This window comes from Sus scrofa, chromosome 13 (assembly GCF_000003025.6).
Source record: "Sus scrofa isolate TJ Tabasco breed Duroc chromosome 13, Sscrofa11.1, whole genome shotgun sequence".
NCBI classification, from domain to species: domain Eukaryota; kingdom Metazoa; phylum Chordata; class Mammalia; order Artiodactyla; family Suidae; genus Sus; species Sus scrofa.
This window is the reverse complement of record NC_010455.5, coordinates 146,746,407-146,766,188: the sequence shown is the minus strand read 5'-3', so window position 1 is coordinate 146,766,188 and position 19,782 is coordinate 146,746,407. Positions and strand designations below refer to the sequence as shown.

Below are 19,782 nucleotides of genomic sequence, written 5' to 3'. Positions count from 1 at the left end.
GATCTCATATCCAGAGGGAACCAGATGGCTGACCGGGTTGCCAAGCAGGCAGCCCAGGGTGTTAACCTTCTGCCTATAATAGAAACGCCCAAAGCCCCAGAACCCAGACGACAGTACACCCTAGAAGACTGGCAAGAGATAAAAAAGATAGACCAGTTCTCTGAGACTCCGGAAGGGACCTGCTATACCTCAGATGGGAAGGAAATCCTGCCCCACAAAGAAGGGTTAGAATATGTCCAACAGATACATCGTCTAACCCACCTAGGAACTAAACACCTGCAGCAGTTGGTCAGAACATCCCCTTATCATGTTCTGAGGCTACCAGGAGTGGCTGACTCGGTGGTCAAACACTGTGTGCCCTGCCAGCTGGTTAATGCTAATCCTTCCAAAGTACCTCCAGGGAAGAGACTAAGGGGAAGCCACCCAGGCGCTCACTGGGAAGTGGACTTCACTGAGGTAAAGCCGGCTAAATACAGAAACAAATACCTATTAGTTTTTGTAGACACCTTTTCAGGATGGGTAAAGGCTTATCCTACTAAAAAAGAGACTTCAACCGTGGTGGCTAAAAAAATACTGGAAAAAATTTTTCCAAGATTTGAAATACCTAAGGTAATAGGGTCAGACAATGGTCCAGCTTTTGTTGCCCAGGTAAGTCAGGGACTGGCCAAGATATTGGGGATTGATTAAAAACTGCATTGTGCATACAGACCCCGAAGCTCAGGACAGGTAGAGAGGATAAATAGAACCATTAAAGAGACCCTTACTAAATTGACCGCGGAGACTGGCATTAATGATTGGATAGCTCTCCTGCCCTTTGTGCTGTTTAGGGTTAGGAACACCCCTGGACAATATGGGTTGACCCCCTATGAATTGCTCTACGGGGGACCCCCCCCATTGATAAAAGTTGCTTCTGTACATAGTGCTGATACGCTGCTTTCCCAGCCTTTGTTCTCCAGGCTCAAGGCACTTGAGTGGGTGAGACAACGAACATGGAGACAACTCCGGGAGGCCTACTCAGGAAAAGGAGACTTGCAGATCCCACATCGTTTCCAAGTGGGAGATTCAGTCTACGTTAGACTAAGTACAGTCCAGATCATGGTACTTAGACAACAGTACCAAAGCCCGTCTAGCAGGGAAGCTGGCCGCTAGCTCTACCAGTTCTAAGATTAGAACTATTGACAAGAGAAGAAGTGGGGAATGAAAGGATAAAAATACAACCTAAGCTAATGAGAAGCTTAAAATTGTTCTGAATTCCAGAGTTTGTTCCTTATAGGTAAAAGGTTAGGTTTTTTGCTGTTTTAAAATATGCGGAAGTAAAATAGGCCCTGAGTACGTGTCTCTAGGCATGAAACTTCTTGAAACTATTTGAGATAACAAGAAAAGGGAGTTTCTAACTGCTTGTTTAGCTTCTGTAAAACTGCTTGCAAAGATAAAAGGAGAGGAGGTTAATCTCTAAAGCAACCTCAAATTGGTTGCGCCATAAAGATGTTGAAATGTTGATACACATATCTTGGTGACAACATGTCTCCCCCACCCCGAAACATGCGCAAATGTGTAACTCCAAAACAATTTAAATTAATTGGTCCACGAAGCGCGGGCTTTGTTGTGAACCCCATAAAAGCTGTCCCGACTCCACACTCGGGGCCGCAGTCCTCTACCCCTGCGTGGTGTATGACTGTGGGCCCCAGCGCGCTTGGAATAAAAATCCTCTTGCTGTTTGCATCAAGACCGCTTCTCGTGAGTGATTAAGGGGAGTCGCCTCTTCCGAGCCTGGAGGTTCTTTTTGCTGGTCTTACATCTTTGGGGGCTCGTCCGGGATCTGTCGCGGCCACCCCTAACACCCGAGAACCAACTTGGAGGTAAAAAGGATCCTCTTTTTAACGTGTATGCATGTACCGGCCGGCGTCTCTGTTCTGAGTGTCTGTTTTCAGTGGTGCGCGCTTTAGGTTTGCAGCTGTCCTCTCAGGCCGTAAGGGCTGGGGGACTGTGATCAGCAGACGTGCTAGGAGGATCACAGGCTGCTGCCCTGGGGGACGCCCCGGGAGGTGAGGAGAGCCAGGGACGCCTGGTGGTCTCCTACTGTCGGTCAGAGGACCGAATTCTGTTGTTGAAGCGAAAGCTTCCCCTTCCGCGACCGTCTGACTCTTTTGCCTGCTTGTGAAAGACGTGGACGGGTCACGTGTGTCTGGATCTGTTGGTTTCTGTTTTGTGTCTTGTGTGTCCTTGTCTACAGTTTTAATATGGGACAGACGGTGACGACCCCCCTTAGTTTGACTCTCGACCATTGGACTGAAGTTAAATCCAGGGCTCATAATTTGTCAGTTCAGGTTAAGAAGGGACCTTGGCAGACTTTCTGTGCCTCTGAATGGCCAACATTCGATGTTAGATGGCCATCAGAGGGGACCTTTAATTCTGAGATTATCCTGGCTGTTAAAGCAATTATTTTTCAGACTGGACCCGGCTCTCATCCTGATCAGGAGCCCTATATCCTTACGTGGCAAGATTTGGCAGAGGATCCTCCGCCATGGGTTAAACCATGGCTGAATAAGCCAAGAAAGCCAGGTCCCCGAATTCTGGCTCTTGGAGAGAAAAACAAACACTCGGCTGAAAAAGTCAAGCTCTCTCCTCATATCTACCCCGAGATTGAGGAGCCGCCGGCTTGGCCGGAACCCCAATCTGTTCCCCCAACCCCTTATCCGGCACGGGGTGCTGCGAGGGGACCCTCTGCCCCTCCTGGAGCTCCGGCGGTGGAGGGACCTGCTGCAGGGACTCGGAGCCGGAGGGGCGCCACCCCGGAGCGGACAGACGAGATCGCGACATTACCGCTGCGCACGTACGGCCCTCCCATACCGGGGGGCCAATTGCAGCCCCTCCAGTATTGGCCCTTTTCTTCTGCAGATCTCTATAATTAGAAAACTAACCATCCCCCTTTCTCGGAGGATCCCGAACGCCTCACGGCGTTAGTGGAGTCCCTTATGTTCTCTCACCAGCCTACTTGGGATGATTGTCAGCAGCTGCTGCAGACACTCTTCACAACCGAGGAGCGAGAGAGAATTCTGTTAGAGGCTAGAAAAAATGTTCCTGGGGCCGACGGGCGACCCACGCAGTTGCAAAATGAGATTGACATGGGATTTCCCTTGACTCGCCCCGGATGGGACTACAACACGGCCGAAGGTAGGGAGAGCTTGAAAATCTATCGCCAGGCTCTGGTGGCGGGTCTCCGAGGCGCCTCAAGACGGCCCACTAATTTGGCTAAGGTAAGAGAAATGATGCAGGGACTGAATGAACCCCCCTCTGTTTTTCTTGAGAGGCTCTTGGAAGCCTTCAGGCGGTACACCCCTTTTGATCCCACCTCAGAGGCCTAAAAAGCCTCAGTGGCTTTGGCCTTTATAGGACAGTCAGCCTTGGATATTAAAAAGAAGCTTCAGAGACTGGAAGGGTTACAGGAGGCTGAGTTACGTGATCTAGTGAAGGAGGCAGAGAAAGTGTATTACAAAAGGGAGACAGAAGAGGAAAGGGAACAAAGAAAAGAGAGAGAAAGAGAAAAAAGGGAAGAAAGACGTAATAAACGACAAGAAAAGAATTTGACTAAGATCTTGGCTGCAGTGGTTGAAAGAAAAAACAATAAAAAAAGAGAGAGAGATTTTAGAAAAATTAGGTCAGGCCCTAGACAGTCAGGGAACCTGGGCAATAGGACCCCACTCAACAAGGACCAATGTGCATATTGTAAAGAAAAAAGACACTGGGCAAGGGACTGCCCCAAGAAGGGAAACAAAGGACTGAAGGTCTTAGCTCTGGAAGAAGATAAAGACTAGGGAAGACGGGGTTCGGACCCCCTCCCCGAGCCCAGGGTAACTTTAAAGGTGGAGGGGCAACCAGTTGAGTTTCTGGTTAATACCGGAGCGAAACATTCAGTGCTACTACAGCCATTAGGAAAACTAAAAGATAAAAAATCCTGGGTGATGGGTGCCACAGGGCAACGGCAGTATCCATGGACTACCCGAAGAACAGTTGACTTGGGAGTGGGACGGGTAACCCACTCGTTTCTGGTCATACCTGAGTGCTCAGCACCCCTCTTAGGTAGAGACTTATTGACCAAAATGGGAGCGCAAATTTCTTTTGAACAAGAAAAACCAGAAGTGTCTGCAAATACCAGTGGTTGGCCCATATGCCTGAAGGCTATCACAGCTGTGGCCATGCTGGTCAAGGACGCTGACAAATTGACTTTGGGACAGAATATAACGGTAATAGCCCCCCATACATTGGAGAACATCGTTCGACAACCCCCAGACCGATGGATGACCAACGCCCGCATGACCCACTATCAAAGCCTGCTTCTCACAGAGAGGGTCACGTTCGCTCCACCAGCCGCTCTCAACCCTGCCACTCTTCTGCCTGAAGAGACTGATGAACCAGTGACTCATGATTGCCATCAATTATTGATTGAGGAGACTGGGGTCCGCAAGGACCTTATAGACATACCGCTGACTGGAGAAGTGCTAACCTGGTTCACTGACGGAAGCAGCTATGTGGTGGAAGGTAAGAGGATGGCTGGGGCGGCGGTGGTGGACGGGACCGCACAATCTGGGCCAGCAGCCTGCCGGAAGGGACTTCAGCGCAAAAGGCTGAGCTCATGGCCCTCACGCAAGCTTTGCGGCTGGCCGAAGGGAAATCCATAAACATTTATACGGACAGCAGGTATGCCTTTGCGACTGCACACGTACATGGGGCCATCTATAAACAAAGGGGGTTGCTTACCTCAGCAGGGAGGGAAATAAAGAACAAAGAGGAAATTCTAAGCCTATTAGAAGCCGTACATTTACCAAAAAGGCTAGCTATTATACACTGTCCTGGACATCAGAAAGCTAAAGATCTCATATCCAGAGGGAACCAGATGGCTGACCGGGTTGCCAAGCAGGCAGCCCAGGGTGTTAACCTTCTGCCTATAATAGAAACGCCCAAAGCCCCAGAACCCAGACGACAGTACACCCTAGAAGACTGGCAAGAGATAAAAAAGATAGACCAGTTCTCTGAGACTCCGGAAGGGACCTGCTATACCTCAGATGGGAAGGAAATCCTGCCCCACAAAGAAGGGTTAGAATATGTCCAACAGATACATCGTCTAACCCACCTAGGAACTAAACACCTGCAGCAGTTGGTCAGAACATCCCCTTATCATGTTCTGAGGCTACCAGGAGTGGCTGACTCGGTGGTCAAACACTGTGTGCCCTGCCAGCTGGTTAATGCTAATCCTTCCAAAGTACCTCCAGGGAAGAGACTAAGGGGAAGCCACCCAGGCGCTCACTGGGAAGTGGACTTCACTGAGGTAAAGCCGGCTAAATACAGAAACAAATACCTATTAGTTTTTGTAGACACCTTTTCAGGATGGGTAAAGGCTTATCCTACTAAAAAAGAGACTTCAACCGTGGTGGCTAAAAAAATACTGGAAAAAATTTTTCCAAGATTTGAAATACCTAAGGTAATAGGGTCAGACAATGGTCCAGCTTTTGTTGCCCAGGTAAGTCAGGGACTGGCCAAGATATTGGGGATTGATTAAAAACTGCATTGTGCATACAGACCCCGAAGCTCAGGACAGGTAGAGAGGATAAATAGAACCATTAAAGAGACCCTTACTAAATTGACCGCGGAGACTGGCATTAATGATTGGATAGCTCTCCTGCCCTTTGTGCTGTTTAGGGTTAGGAACACCCCTGGACAATATGGGTTGACCCCCTATGAATTGCTCTACGGGGGACCCCCCCCATTGATAAAAGTTGCTTCTGTACATAGTGCTGATACGCTGCTTTCCCAGCCTTTGTTCTCCAGGCTCAAGGCACTTGAGTGGGTGAGACAACGAACATGGAGACAACTCCGGGAGGCCTACTCAGGAAAAGGAGACTTGCAGATCCCACATCGTTTCCAAGTGGGAGATTCAGTCTACGTTAGACTAAGTACAGTCCAGATCATGGTACTTAGACAACAGTACCAAAGCCCGTCTAGCAGGGAAGCTGGCCGCTAGCTCTACCAGTTCTAAGATTAGAACTATTGACAAGAGAAGAAGTGGGGAATGAAAGGATAAAAATACAACCTAAGCTAATGAGAAGCTTAAAATTGTTCTGAATTCCAGAGTTTGTTCCTTATAGGTAAAAGGTTAGGTTTTTTGCTGTTTTAAAATATGCGGAAGTAAAATAGGCCCTGAGTACGTGTCTCTAGGCATGAAACTTCTTGAAACTATTTGAGATAACAAGAAAAGGGAGTTTCTAACTGCTTGTTTAGCTTCTGTAAAACTGCTTGCAAAGATAAAAGGAGAGGAGGTTAATCTCTAAAGCAACCTCAAATTGGTTGCGCCATAAAGATGTTGAAATGTTGATACACATATCTTGGTGACAACATGTCTCCCCCACCCCGAAACATGCGCAAATGTGTAACTCCAAAACAATTTAAATTAATTGGTCCACGAAGCGCGGGCTTTGTTGTGAACCCCATAAAAGCTGTCCCGACTCCACACTCGGGGCCGCAGTCCTCTACCCCTGCGTGGTGTATGACTGTGGGCCCCAGCGCGCTTGGAATAAAAATCCTCTTGCTGTTTGCATCAAGACCGCTTCTCATGAGTGATTAAGGGGAGTCGCCTCTTCCGAGCCTGGAGGTTCTTTTTGCTGGTCTTACAGTAGAAGGTCACACTTCCTATTGTCTAGGGCCTGCTATCCTGGCCTAAGTAAGATAACAGGGAATGAGTTGACTAATTGCTTATCTGGATTCTGTAAAACTGACTAGCACCATAGAAGAATTGATTACACATAGAAAGCCCTAGTGACCTATCTTAAATCTCTGCCCAGAAGCCTACGCAGATGCGGACCTCCGGAGCTATTTTAAATTGATTGGTCCACGGAGCGCGGGCTTTCGCTATTTTAAATTGATTGGTCCACGGAGCGCGGGCTTTCGCTATTTTAAATTGATTGGTCCACGGAGCGCGGGCTTTCGCTATTTTAAATTGATTGGTCCACGGAGCGCGGGCTTTCGCTATTTTAAATTGATTGGTCCACGGAGCGCGGGCTTTCGCTATTTTAAATTGATTGGTCCACGGATCTCAATATTTTAAAATGATTGGTTTGCGACGCACAGACTTTGTTGTAAACCCCATAAAAGCTGTCCCGATTCCGCACTCGGGGCCGCAGTCCTCTACCCCTGCGTGGTGTATGACTGTGAGCCCCAGCGCGCTTGGAATAAAAATCCTCTTGCTGTTTGCATCAAGACCGCTTCTCGTGAGTGATTTGGGGTGTCGCCTCTTCCGAGCCCGGACGAGGGGGATTGTACATTTACTGGCCTTTCATTTGGTGCGTTGGCCGGGAAGTTCTGCGACCACCCCTTACACCCGAGAACCGACTTGGAGGTAAAGGGATCCCCTTTGGAACGTGTGTGTGCGTGTGTCGGCCGGCGTTTCTGTTCTGAGTGACTGTTTTCGGTGCTGCGCGCTTTCGGTTTGCAGCTGTCCTCTCAGACCGTAAGGACTGGAGGACTGTGATCAGCAGACGTGCTAGGAGGATCACAGGCTGCCGCCCTGGGGGACGCCCCGGGAGGTGGGGAGAGCCAGGGACGCCTGGTGGTCTCCTACTGTCGGTCAGAGGACCGAGTTCTGTTGTTGAAGTGAAAGCTTTCCCCCTCCGCGGCCGTCCGACTCTTTTGCCTGCTTGTGGAAGACGCGGACGGGTCGCGTGTGTCTGGATCTGTTGGTTTCTGTTTCGTGTGTCTTTGTCTTGTGCGTCCTTGTCTACAGTTTTAATATGGGACAGACGGTGACGACCCCCCTTAGTTTGACTCTCGACCATTGGACTGAAGTTAAATCCAGGGCTCATAATTTGTCAGTTCAGGTTAAGAAGGGACCTTGGCAGACTTTCTGTGCCTCTGAATGGCCAACATTCGATGTTGGATGGCCATCAGAGGGGACCTTTAATTCTGAAATTATTCTGGCTGTTAAAACAATTATTTTTCAGACTGGACCCGGCTCTCATCCTGATCAGGAGCCCTATATCCTTACGTGGCAAAATTTGACAGAAGATCCTCCGCCATAGGTTTAACCATGGCTAAATAAACCAAGAAAGCCAGGTCCCCGAATCCTGGCTCTTGGAGAGAAAAACAAGCACTCGGCCAAAAAAGTCGAACCCTCTCCTCGTATCTACCCTGAGATCGAGGAGCCGCCGACTTGGCCGGAACCCCAACCTGTTCCCCCACCCCCTTATCCAGCACAGGGTGCTGCGAGGGGACCCTCTGCCCCTACTGGAGCTCCGGTGGCGGAGGGACCTGCTGCCGGGACTCGAAGCCGGAGGGGCGCCACCCCGGAGCGGACAGACGAGATCGCGACATTACCGCTGCGCACCTATGGCCCTCCCATGCCGGAGGCCAATTGCAGCCCCTCCAGTATTGGCCCTTTTCTTCTGCAGATCTCTATAATTGGAAAACTAACCATCCCCCTTTCTCGGAGGATCCCCAACGCCTCACGGGGTTGGTGGAGTCCCTTATGTTCTCTCACCAGCCTACTTGGGATGATTGTCAACAGCTGCTGCAGACACTCTTCACAACTGAGGAGCGAGAGAGAATTCTGTTAGAGGCTAGAAAAAATGTTCCTGGGGCCGACGGGCGACCCACGCAGTTGCAAAATGAGATTGACATGGGATTTCCCTTGACTCGCCCCAGTTGGGACTACAACACGGCCGAAGGTAGGGAGAGCTTGAAAATCTATCGCCAGGCTCTGGTGGCGGGTCTCCGAGGCGCCTCAAGACGGCCCACTAATTTGGCTAAGGTAAGAGAAATGATGCAGGGACCGAACGAACCTCCCTCGGTATTTCTTGAGAGGCTCATGGAAGCCTTCAGGCGGTACACCCCTTTTGATCCTACCTCGGAGGCCCAGAAAGCCTCAGTGGCCCTGGCCTTCATAGGGCAGTCGGCTCTGGATATCAGAAAGAAACTTCAGAGACTGGAAGGGTTACAGGAGGCTGAGTTACGTGATCTAGTGAAAGAAGCAGAGAAGGTGTATTACAGAAGTGAGACAGAAGAGGAGAAGGAACAGAGGAAAGAAAAGGAGAGAGAAGAAAGGGAGGAAAGACGTGATAGACGGCAAGAGAAGAATTTGACTAAGATCTTGGCCGCAGTGGTTGAAGGGAAGAGCAGCAGGGAGAGAGAGAGAGATTTTAGGAAAATTAGGTCAGGCCCTAGACAGTCAGGGAACCTGGGCAATAGGACCCCACTCGACAAGGACCAGTGTGCGTATTGTAAAGAAAAAGGACACTGGGCAAGGAACTGCCCCAAGAAGGGAAACAAAGGACCGAAGGTCCTAGCTCTGGAAGAAGATAAAGATTAGGGGAGACGGGGTTCGGACCCCCTCCCCGAGCCCAGGGTAACTTTAAAGGTGGAGGGGCAACCAGTTGAGTTCCTGGTTGATACTGGAGCAGAGCATTCAGTGCTGCTACAACCATTAGGAAAACTAAAAGAAAAAAAATCCTGGGTGATGGGTGCCACAGGGCAACGGCAGTATCCATGGACTACCCGAAGAACCGTTGACATGGGAGTGGGACGGGTAACCCACTCATTTCTGGTCATCCCTGAGTGCCCAGTACCCCTTCTAGGTAGGGACTTACTGACCAAGATGGGAGCTCAAATTTCTTTTGAACAAGGAAGACCAGAAGTGTCTGCGAATAACAAACCCATCACTGTGTTGACCCTCCAATTAGATGATGAATATAGACTATATTCTCCCCAAGTAAAGCCTGATCAAGATATACAGTCCTGGTTGGAGCAGTTTCCCCAAGCCTGGGCAGAAACCGCAGGGATGGGTTTGGCAAAGCAAGTTCCCCCACAGGTTATTCAGCTGAAGGCCAGTGCTACACCAGTATCAGTCAGACAGTACCCCTTGAGTAGAGAGGCTCGAGAAGGAATTTGGCCGCATGTTCAAAGATTAATCCAACAGGGCATCCTAGTTCCTGTCCAATCCCCTTGGAATACTCCCCTGCTACCGGTTAGGAAGCCTGGGACCAATGATTATCGACCAGTACAGGACTTGAGAGAGGTCAATAAAAGGGTGCAGGACATACACCCAACGGTCCCGAACCCTTATAACCTCTTGAGCGCCCTCCCGCCTGAACGGAACTGGTACACAGTATTGGACTTAAAAGATGCCTTCTTCTGCCTGAGATTACACCCCACTAGCCAACCACTTTTTGCCTTCGAATGGAGAGATCCAGGTACGGGAAGAACTGGGCAGCTCACCTGGACCCGACTGCCCCAAGGGTTCAAGAACTCCCCGACCATCTTTGATGAAGCCCTACACAGAGACCTGGCCAACTTCAGGATCCAGCACCCTCAGGTGACCCTCCTCCAGTACGTGGATGACCTGCTTCTGGCGGGAGCCACCAAACAGGACTGCTTAGAAGGTACGAAGGCACTACTGCTGGAATTGTCTGACCTAGGCTACAGAGCCTCCGCTAAGAAGGCCCAGATTTGCAGGAGAGAGGTAACATACTTGGGGTACAGTTTGCGGGATGGGCAGCGATGGCTGACGGAGGCACGGAAGAAAACTGTAGTCCAGATACCGGCCCCAACCACAGCCAAACAAGTGAGAGAGTTTTTGGGGACAGCCGGATTTTGCAGACTGTGGATCCCGGGGTTTGCGACCTTAGCAGCCCCACTCTACCCGCTAACCAAAGAAAAAGGGGAATTCTCCTGGGCTCCTGAGCACCAGAAGGCATTTGATGCTATCAAAAAGGCCCTGCTGAGCGCACCTGCTCTGGCCCTCCCTGATGTAACTAAACCTTTTACCCTTTATGTGGATGAGCGTAAGGGAGTAGCCCGGGGAGTTTTAACCCAAACCCTAGGACCATGGAGAAGACCTGTTGCCTACCTGTCAAAGAAGCTCGATCCTATAGCCAGTGGTTGGCCCGTATGCCTGAAGGCTATCGCAGCTGTGGCCATACTGGTCAAGGACGCTGACAAATTGACTTTGGGACAGAATATAACTATAATAGCCCCCCATGCGTTGGAAAACATCGTCCGGCAGCCCCCAGACCGATGGATGACCAATGCTCGCATGACCCACTATCAAAGCCTGCTTCTCACAGAGAGGATCATGTTTGCTCCACCAGCCGCTCTCAACCCTGCCACTCTTCTGCCTGAAGAGACTGATGAACCAGTGACTCATGATTGCCATCAACTGTTGATCGAGGAGACTGGGGTCCGCAAGGACCTTATAGACATACCGCTGACTGGAGAAGTGCTGACCTGGTTCACTGATGGGAGCAGCTATGTAGTGGAAGGTAAGAGGATGGCTGGGGCGGCAGTGGTGGACGGAACCCGCACGATCTGGGCCAGCAGCCTGCCGGAAGGGACTTCAGCGCAAAAGGCTGAGCTCATGGCCCTCACGCAAGCTTTGCGGCTGGCCGAAGGGAAATCCATAAACATTTCTACGGACAGCAGGTATGCCTTTGCGACTGCACACGTACACGGGGCCATCTATAAGCAAAGGGGGTTGCTTACCTCAGCAGGGAGGGAAATAAAGAACAAAGAGGAAATTCTAAGCCTATTAGAAGCCTTACATTTGCCTAAAAGGCTAGCTATTATACACTGTCCTGGACATCAGAAAGCTAAAGATCTCATATCCAGAGGGAACCAGATGGCTGACCGGGTTGCCAAGCAGGCAGCCCAGGGTGTTAACCTTCTGCCTATAATAGAAACGCCCAAAGCCCCAGAACCCAGACGACAGTACACCCTAGAAGACTGGCAAGAGATAAAAAAGATAGACCAGTTCTCTGAGACTCCGGAAGGGACCTGCTATACCTCGGATGGGAAGGAAATCCTGCCCCACAAAGAAGGGTTAGAATATGTCCAACAGATACATCGTCTAACCCACCTAGGAACTAAACACCTGCAGCAGTTGGTCAGAACATCCCCTTATCATGTTCTGAGGCTACCAGGAGTGGCTGACTCGGTGGTCAAACATTGTGTGCCCTGCCAGCTGGTTAATGCTAATCCTTCCAGAATACCTCCAGGAAAGAGACTAAGGGGAAGCCACCCAGGCGCTCACTGGGAAGTGGACTTCACTGAGGTAAAGCCAGCTAAATACGGAAACAAATATCTATTGGTTTTTGTGGACACCTTTTCAGGATGGGTAGAGGCTTATCCTACTAAGAAAGAGACTTCAACCGTGGTGGCTAAGAAAATATTGGAGGAAATTTTTCCAAGATTTGGAATACCTAAGGTAATAGGGTCAGACAATGGTCCAGCTTTTGTTGCCCAGGTAAGTCAGGGACTGGCCAAGACATTGGGGATTGATTGGAAATTACATTGTGCATACAGACCCCGAAGCTCAGGACAGGTAGAGAGGATGAATAGAACCATTAAAGAGACCCTCACCAAATTGACCACAGAGACTGGCATTAATGATTGGATAGCTCTCCTGCCCTTTGTGCTTTTTAGGGTTAGGAACACCCCTGGACAGTTTGGGCTGACTCCCTATGAATTGCTCTATGGGGGACCCCCCCCCCCCCCCCCGTTGGCAGAAATTGCCTCTGTACATAGTGCTGATGTGCTGCTTTCCCAGCCTTTGTTCTCTAGGCTCAAGGCGCTCGAGTGGGTGAGGCAGCGAGCGTGGAAGCAGCTCCGGGAGGCCTACTCAGGAGGAGACTTGCAAGTTCCACATCGCTTCCAAGTTGGAGATTCAGTCTATGTTAGACGCCACTGTGCAGGAAACCTCGAGACTCGGTGGAAGGGCCCTTATCTCGTACTTTTGACCACACCAACAGCTGTAAAAGTTGAAGGAATCTCCACCTGGATCCATGCATCCCACGTTAAGCCGGCGCCACCTCCCGATTCGGGGTGGAGAGCCGAAAAAACTGAAAATCCCCTTAAGCTTCGCCTCCATCGCTTGGTTCCTTACTCTGTCAATAACTCCTCAAGTTAATGGTAAACGCCTTGCGGACAGCCCGAACTTCCATAAACCCTTATCTCTCACCTGGTTACTTACTGACTCCAGTACAGGTATTACTATTAACAGCACTCAAGGGGAGGCTCCCTTAGGGACCTGGTGGCCTGAGTTATATGTCTGCCTTCGATCGGTAATCCCTGGTCTCAACGACCAGGCCACACCCCCTGATGTACTCCGTGCTTACGGGTTTAATGTTTGCCCAGGACCCCCAAATAATGAAGAATATTGTGGAAATCCTCAGGATTTCTTTTGCAAGCAAGGGAGCTGCGTAACTTCTAATGATGGGAATTGGAAATGGCCAGTCTCTCAGCAAGACAGAGTAAGTTACTCTTTTGTTAACAGTCCTACCAGTTATAATCAATTTAATTATGGCCATGGGAGATGGAAAGATTGGCAACAGCGGGTACAAAAAGATGTACGAAATAAGCAAATAAGCTGTAATTCGTTAGATCTAGATTACTTAAAAATAAGTTTTACTGAAAAAGGAAAACAAGAAAATATTCAAAAGTGGGTAAATGGTATGTCTTGGGGAATAATGTACTATGGAGGCACTGGGAGAAGGAAAGGATCTGTTCTGACTATTCGCCTCAGAATAGAAACTCAGATGGAACCTCCGGTTGCTATAGGACCAAATAAGGGTTTGGCTGAACAAGGACCTCCAATCCAAGAACAGAGGCCATCTCCTAACCCCTCTGTTTACAATACAACCTCTGGATTAGTCCCCCCTGAGCCTAACTTCACTATTAAAACAGGGGCGAAACTTTTTAGCCTCATCCAGGGAGCTTTTCAAGCTCTTAACTCCACGACTCCAGAGGCTACCTCTTCTTGTTGGCTTTGCTTAGCTTTGGGCCCACCTTACTATGAGGGAATGGCTAGAGGAGGGAAATTCAATGTGACAAAGGAACATAGAGACCAATGTACATGGGGATCCCAAAATAAGCTTACCCTTACTGAGGTTTCTGGAAAAGGCACCTGCATAGGGAGGGTTCCCCCATCCCACCAACACCTTTGTAACCACACTGAAGCCTTTAATCGAACCTCTGAGAGTCAGTACCTGGTACCTGGTTATGACAGGTGGTGGGCATGTAATACTGGATTAACCCCTTGTGTTTCCACCCTGGTTTTCAACCAAACTAAAGACTTTTGTGTTATGGTCCAAATTGTCCCCCGGGTGTACTACTATCCCGAAAAAGCAGTCCTTGATGAATATGACTATAGATATAATCGGCCAAAAAGAGAACCCATATCCCTGACACTAGCTGTAATGCTCGGATTGGGAGTGGCTGCAGGCGTGGAAACAGGAACGGCTGCCCTAATCACAGGACCACAACAGCTGGAGAAAGGACTTAGTGACCTACATCGAATTGTAACGGAAGATCTCCAAGCCCTAGAAAAATCTGTCAGTAACCTAGAGGAATCCCTAACCTCCTTATCTGAAGTGGTTCTACAGAACAGAAGAGGGTTAGATCTGTTATTTCTAAAAGAAGGTGGGTTATGTGTAGCCTTAAAAGAAGAATGTTGCTTCTATGTAGATCACTCAGGAGCCATCAGAGACTCCATGAGCAAGCTTAGAGAAAGGTTAGAGAGGCGTCGAAGGGAAAGAGAGGCTGACCAGGGGTGGTTTGAAGGATGGCTCAACAGGTCTCCTTGGATGACCACCCTGCTTTCTGCTCTGACGGGACCCCTAGTAGTCCTGCTCCTGTTACTTACAATTGGGCCTTGCTTAATTAATAGGTTTGTTGCCTTTGTTAGAGAACGAGTGAGTGCAGTCCAGATCATGGTACTTAGGCAACAGTACCAAGGCCTTCTGAGCCAAGGAGAAATTGACCTCTAGCCTTCCCAGTTCTAAGATTAGAACTATTAACCAGAGAAGAAGTGGGGAATGAAAGGATGAAAATGCAACCTAACCCTCCCAGAACCCAGGAAGTTAATAAAAAGCTCTAAATGCCCCAGAATTCCAGACCCTGCTCGCTGCCAGTAAATAGGTAGAAGGTCACACTTCCTATTGTTCTAGGGCCTGCTATCCTGGCCTAAGTAAGATAACAGGGAATGAGTTGACTAATTGCTTATCTGGATTCTGTAAAACTGACTAGCACCATAGAAGAATTGATTACACATAGAAAGCCCTAGTGACCTATCTTAAATCTCTGCCCAGAAGCCTACGCAGATGCGGACCTCCGGAGCTATTTTAAATTGATTGGTCCACGGAGCGCGGGCTTTCGCTATTTTAAATTGATTGGTCCACGGAGCGCGGGCTTTCGCTATTTTAAATTGATTGGTCCACGGAGCGCGGGCTTTCGCTATTTTAAATTGATTGGTCCACGGAGCGCGGGCTTTCGCTATTTTAAATTGATTGGTCCACGGAGCGCGGGCTTTCGCTATTTTAAATTGATTGGTCCACGGAGCGCGGGCTTTCGCTATTTTAAATTGATTGGTCCACGGATCTCAATATTTTAAAATGATTGGTTTGTGACGCACAGACTTTGTTGTAAACCCCATAAAAGCTGTCCCGATTCCGCACTCGGGGCCGCAGTCCTCTACCCCTGCGTGGTGTATGACTGTGAGCCCCAGCGCGCTTGGAATAAAAATCCTCTTGCTGTTTGCATCAAGACCGCTTCTCGTGAGTGATTTGGGGTGTCGCCTCTTCCGAGCCCGGACGAGGGGGATTGTACATTTACTGGCCTTTCAGTTCCCGTCATGATGCAGCAGAAATGATTCCGACTAGGAATCATGAGTTTGAGGGTTTGATCCCTGGCCTTGCTCAGTGGGTTAAGGATCCGGCATTGCCCTGAGCTGTGGCGTAGATCGCAGATGCAGCGATCTGGCATTGCTGTGGCTGTGGCGTGGGCTGGCGGATACAGCTCCAATTAGACCCCTAGCCTGGGAACCTCCATGTGCCACAGGTTCGGCCCTAAAAAGACAAAAAAAAAAAAAGGTATTATTTTATTTGTGGTGTTTTGGAGGTGCCTATTTCCCTAAACCCTCACCAACTCAGTTTATCAAACTTTTTGGACTTTGTCAATTTGATAAATGAAAAGCGGTTTGTCAGTGTATTTTTAAGTGCTTTCTCATTATGAATGAGATTGTTCATCTTTCACACATTTCAGAGCTATTTGTATATTCTTTTCTGTTAAATACCTATTAATATCCTTTAACGTTTCTTCTATTGTGTTGGTAAGTTTTTTAATTGATTCTTTCAAAGTTGTTTATTCATGAGGGAAATTAACCATTTGTCTGTGATATAAGATGCATATTTTCCCTCAGTATGGTATGTGTCTTTTGCTTTTGTTTATCAAGGACTTGTATTTTTTTAATAGTGATTTTTATTTTTTCCATTATAGCTGATTTATAGTGTTCTCCCAACTTTTTACTGCACAGCAAGGTGACCCAGTCACACATACATGTACACATTCTTTTTTCTCACATTATCATGCTCCATCATAAGTGACCAGACATAGTTCCCAGTGCTATGCAGCAGGATCCCATTGCTTATCCATTCCAAAAGCAATAGTTTGCATCTATTAACCCCAAGCTCCCAGTCCCTCCCCGTCCTTCCCCCTCCCTCTTGGCAACCACAAGTCTGTTCTCCATGTCCATGATTTTCTTTTCTGTGGAAAGGTTTATTTGTGCCATATATCGGATTCCAGATATAAGTGAAATCATATGGTATTTGTCTTTTCTGACTTACTTCACTTAGTATGCGAGTCTCTAGTTCCATCCATGTTGCTGCAAATGGCATTATTATATCAAGGACTTTTATCCTGCAGAAATGTTTAGTTTACATGTAGTCAAATTGGTTAATCTTTTCACTCCTGATTTCTAGGGTCTGTTTCATGCTTAGAAAGGCCTTTGATGGAAAAGGGGTTTTTAAATTACCTTCTTGATCATATATTATGTTGAACATCAGTAAATTTCTTATAACTAATAAAAAAGAAAGAAAAAGAAAACAAAATAAGTTTCTTCTGTGACTGGTGCAAGTTAGAGAATGATGAGGAATCAGAGCAGATGTGTGTTTGTGGTGGGGTGCACGTGGTGAGAATCTGGGTTCAAATCCCCTCCACTCCTGGTTTTGTTGCTAGGTAAGAGGGCTTTTGAATTATTCTGACATCCAGTCTGTCCATTTGTCTGCTGTAGGTAAAAGAACATGCCCAAAGCACCACAGGCTAGGTGTGTGTAGAAGTGAAAGGAGGGCTCTAAAGTGCTTTGATGACATGTGCATAAACGTTTAAATTTCTTCACCTCTGCATATCATAGTGGTACTGCACGTCTGAGCGTAGAATCTTGGAGTAGGGTTAAAACTTGGGGCTAAAGAATGAAGGAGGTTTGGAGTTCCCTTTGTGACTCAGCAGGTTAAGAATCCAACTAGTATCCATGAGGATGTGGGTTTGATCCCTGGCCTCACTCAGTGGGTTAAGTATCCAGCATTGCCACAAGCAGTTGTGGTGTAGGCAGGCAGCTGCGGCTCCATTAGACCTCTAGCCTCAGAACTTCCATATGCTGTAGGTGCGGCCATAAAAAAGAAGAAAAGGGAGAAGGGAGGAAGTTTAGTATAGTCATGCTAATAGCTCTGTGTGAGAGCCAAGATGGCAGAAGCTTGGAGATACTCTTCTATGGCCCTGCAGAGTCAGCAGCTGGATATATCTGATACGGTTACTTAACATTTGGAGCATTAGTTACCACATGTGTGAGACATGGCTATAGTTCCACTGGTTTTAAGAGAGCCCCATGGGGTAGAAAGAAGAGGGAATTCATCTGAACCATTGGAATAAGGCTTGAGGAGGAGGAGGTTGGAAAGGCAGCTATATCCAAGGAAGTTCTTCAGGCAGGTCTCTCTGTTGTCCCCTGAGTTGGGATTCAGGTGGTTTGAGGTCATTTTCTGTCTATAACGATGGCAGTGACTTAAGACTTAAGTATAAGAAGAAGAAATCAAGGGACATGAGAGAAATGGCTCTACATTATGGACTGAAAGGTAATCAGCCAGCAGGAAAAATAGAGAGGCCATTTATTCATTCCACCACTGTTCACCAAACTTTGTGGGTTCAATACTGTTTAAGGTGCCAAGGATATAGCAGTGAACAAAACAAGTCCCTGCTCTCATGGTACCTATATTCTAGTGGTGGTGACAGATGATAAGATATCTATCTATACATGTATTTCAATATATTTCTATACTTAGGTATTTATATATACCCTCCCCCCTTCACTTATCTATCTGTCCCTTCCCTGGCTATGTTAGCACTTAGCTTTACTGCTAATAGATAGATAAGTGATGGAGGGAGGATGCTGTTCTAGATAGCGTGGACACGAAATACTTTGGTGGTGATGATGAGACACTTGAGCAGAGTTGGAATGAAGTGAGAGGCAGAGCCATGCAAACACAGAGGGAAGAGCATCCAAGGCAAAGGGTATAGTAAGTCTGGAAATCAGGCAGGAGCATGATGGTGCCACAAGGAAGCCCCTAGGGCTGGAAACAAGAGAGTGAGTGTGGTATCATCAGGGATAAGATCACAGAGGTTGGAAGGAATGTCAAGGTTCAAGCCACGTGGGGCCTCGAAGACCACCACTAGGATTTAGGAATCTGTTCTGAGTGCAGTGAGAGGTCATTGGCAGATCACATAACTCATCAGGCTGCTGGGTGGCTTGGAAGACACTGTGCTAATGTGTGATTCTCCAGTGCTGTACTTACCTCCTAGCCTGCGAAAGGTTGTGCCCCCCAAACCACCAATACAGGGAAAATAGTTGTGTCCTGCAACAGCCGATTGTGTTGTTCTGGGCTGCAGAGGGGCCTGAGGTGGGGAGAAAGACTTAAAGCCTGCAAATCTCAGGCCACTTGAGCAAAGCCTTCCTCATCTGGATGATGGCAGATGCAGCCTTGCAGGTCGGGGTTGCCTTGGCCTCCTGCTTGAGCTGCATCTTGCGCTAATAAGTGGCTGTCACCCCCCTGTTCAGAAAAAGTTCCTGCTTCCTGCTCCCTGAATTCTTCCTTCTAACCTCCCCATAGTCTAGGCCTCTCTCTCTAACAGAGCCCAGGAGGACACCTGCCCAGTCCATCTTCTTCCACCTGATAGGACAAAGAACTGATAGGCCTTTACAGGCTTCTTCCTTGCATAGGAAGTGAGACATCCCCCTAAGTTCCCATACATTTAAAGAATGGGCCTTGTCCAGAGTTTATAGACTCAGTCTGGAAAACTCCACACTCCTTAGGTTTGGTTGCACTAGCAGATATGCACAAGGAAGGAACCCAGATTCCAGAAGCTGATTTCTTTCATAGACTTCCTTGAAGTCTTAGAAAATGCAGGTGGTCTTGTCATTTGTGCATTTTGAGGGTTGTGTGTGTGTGGTGGGGGGGAGCTTAAAACACAAAGGTTTTTTTCTTGCTCGTGCTGCACATCCACCATGCATGGTTGTAGATCCATACTGTCTTCATTCCAGGATCAAGACTGAAGGTATAGTCCCTACTGTGACTTACTCATCCTCACCATCAGGATCAGCCCCAAATACTGGTGGTTTTTGCAAAACAGGGTGCAATTTCTGTGCTTTCTGCAAAACAAACCCATACCGTGTGCCCAGAATCACCATCTTGCTCCTGTATCTTTTTTTTTTTTTTTTTGTCTTTTTAGGGCCACACCCACAGCATATGGAGGTTCCCAGGCTAGGCATCGAATCTGAGCTGTAGCTGCTGGTCTACATCACAGTCACAGCAATGCGGGATCAGAGCCGAGTCTGCACCTACACAGCAGCTCACAGCAACACAGGATCCTTAACCCACTGAGCAAGGCCAGGGATTGAACTTGCGTCCTTATGGATGCTAG

The 19,782-nt window shown here is 48.2% G+C and overlaps 1 protein-coding gene across 1 annotated transcript; it reads left to right on the top strand.

Moving 5' to 3' along the window:
* Positions 3,126-12,801, top strand: LOC106505804. The gene is made up of 6 exons (XM_021069824.1): positions 3,126-3,257; positions 4,179-4,539; positions 8,242-8,503; positions 8,692-8,797; positions 9,356-12,672; positions 12,732-12,801. The coding sequence occupies exons 1-6, from the start codon at positions 3,126-3,128 to the stop codon at positions 12,799-12,801; spliced, it is 4,248 nt and encodes a 1,415-aa protein (XP_020925483.1).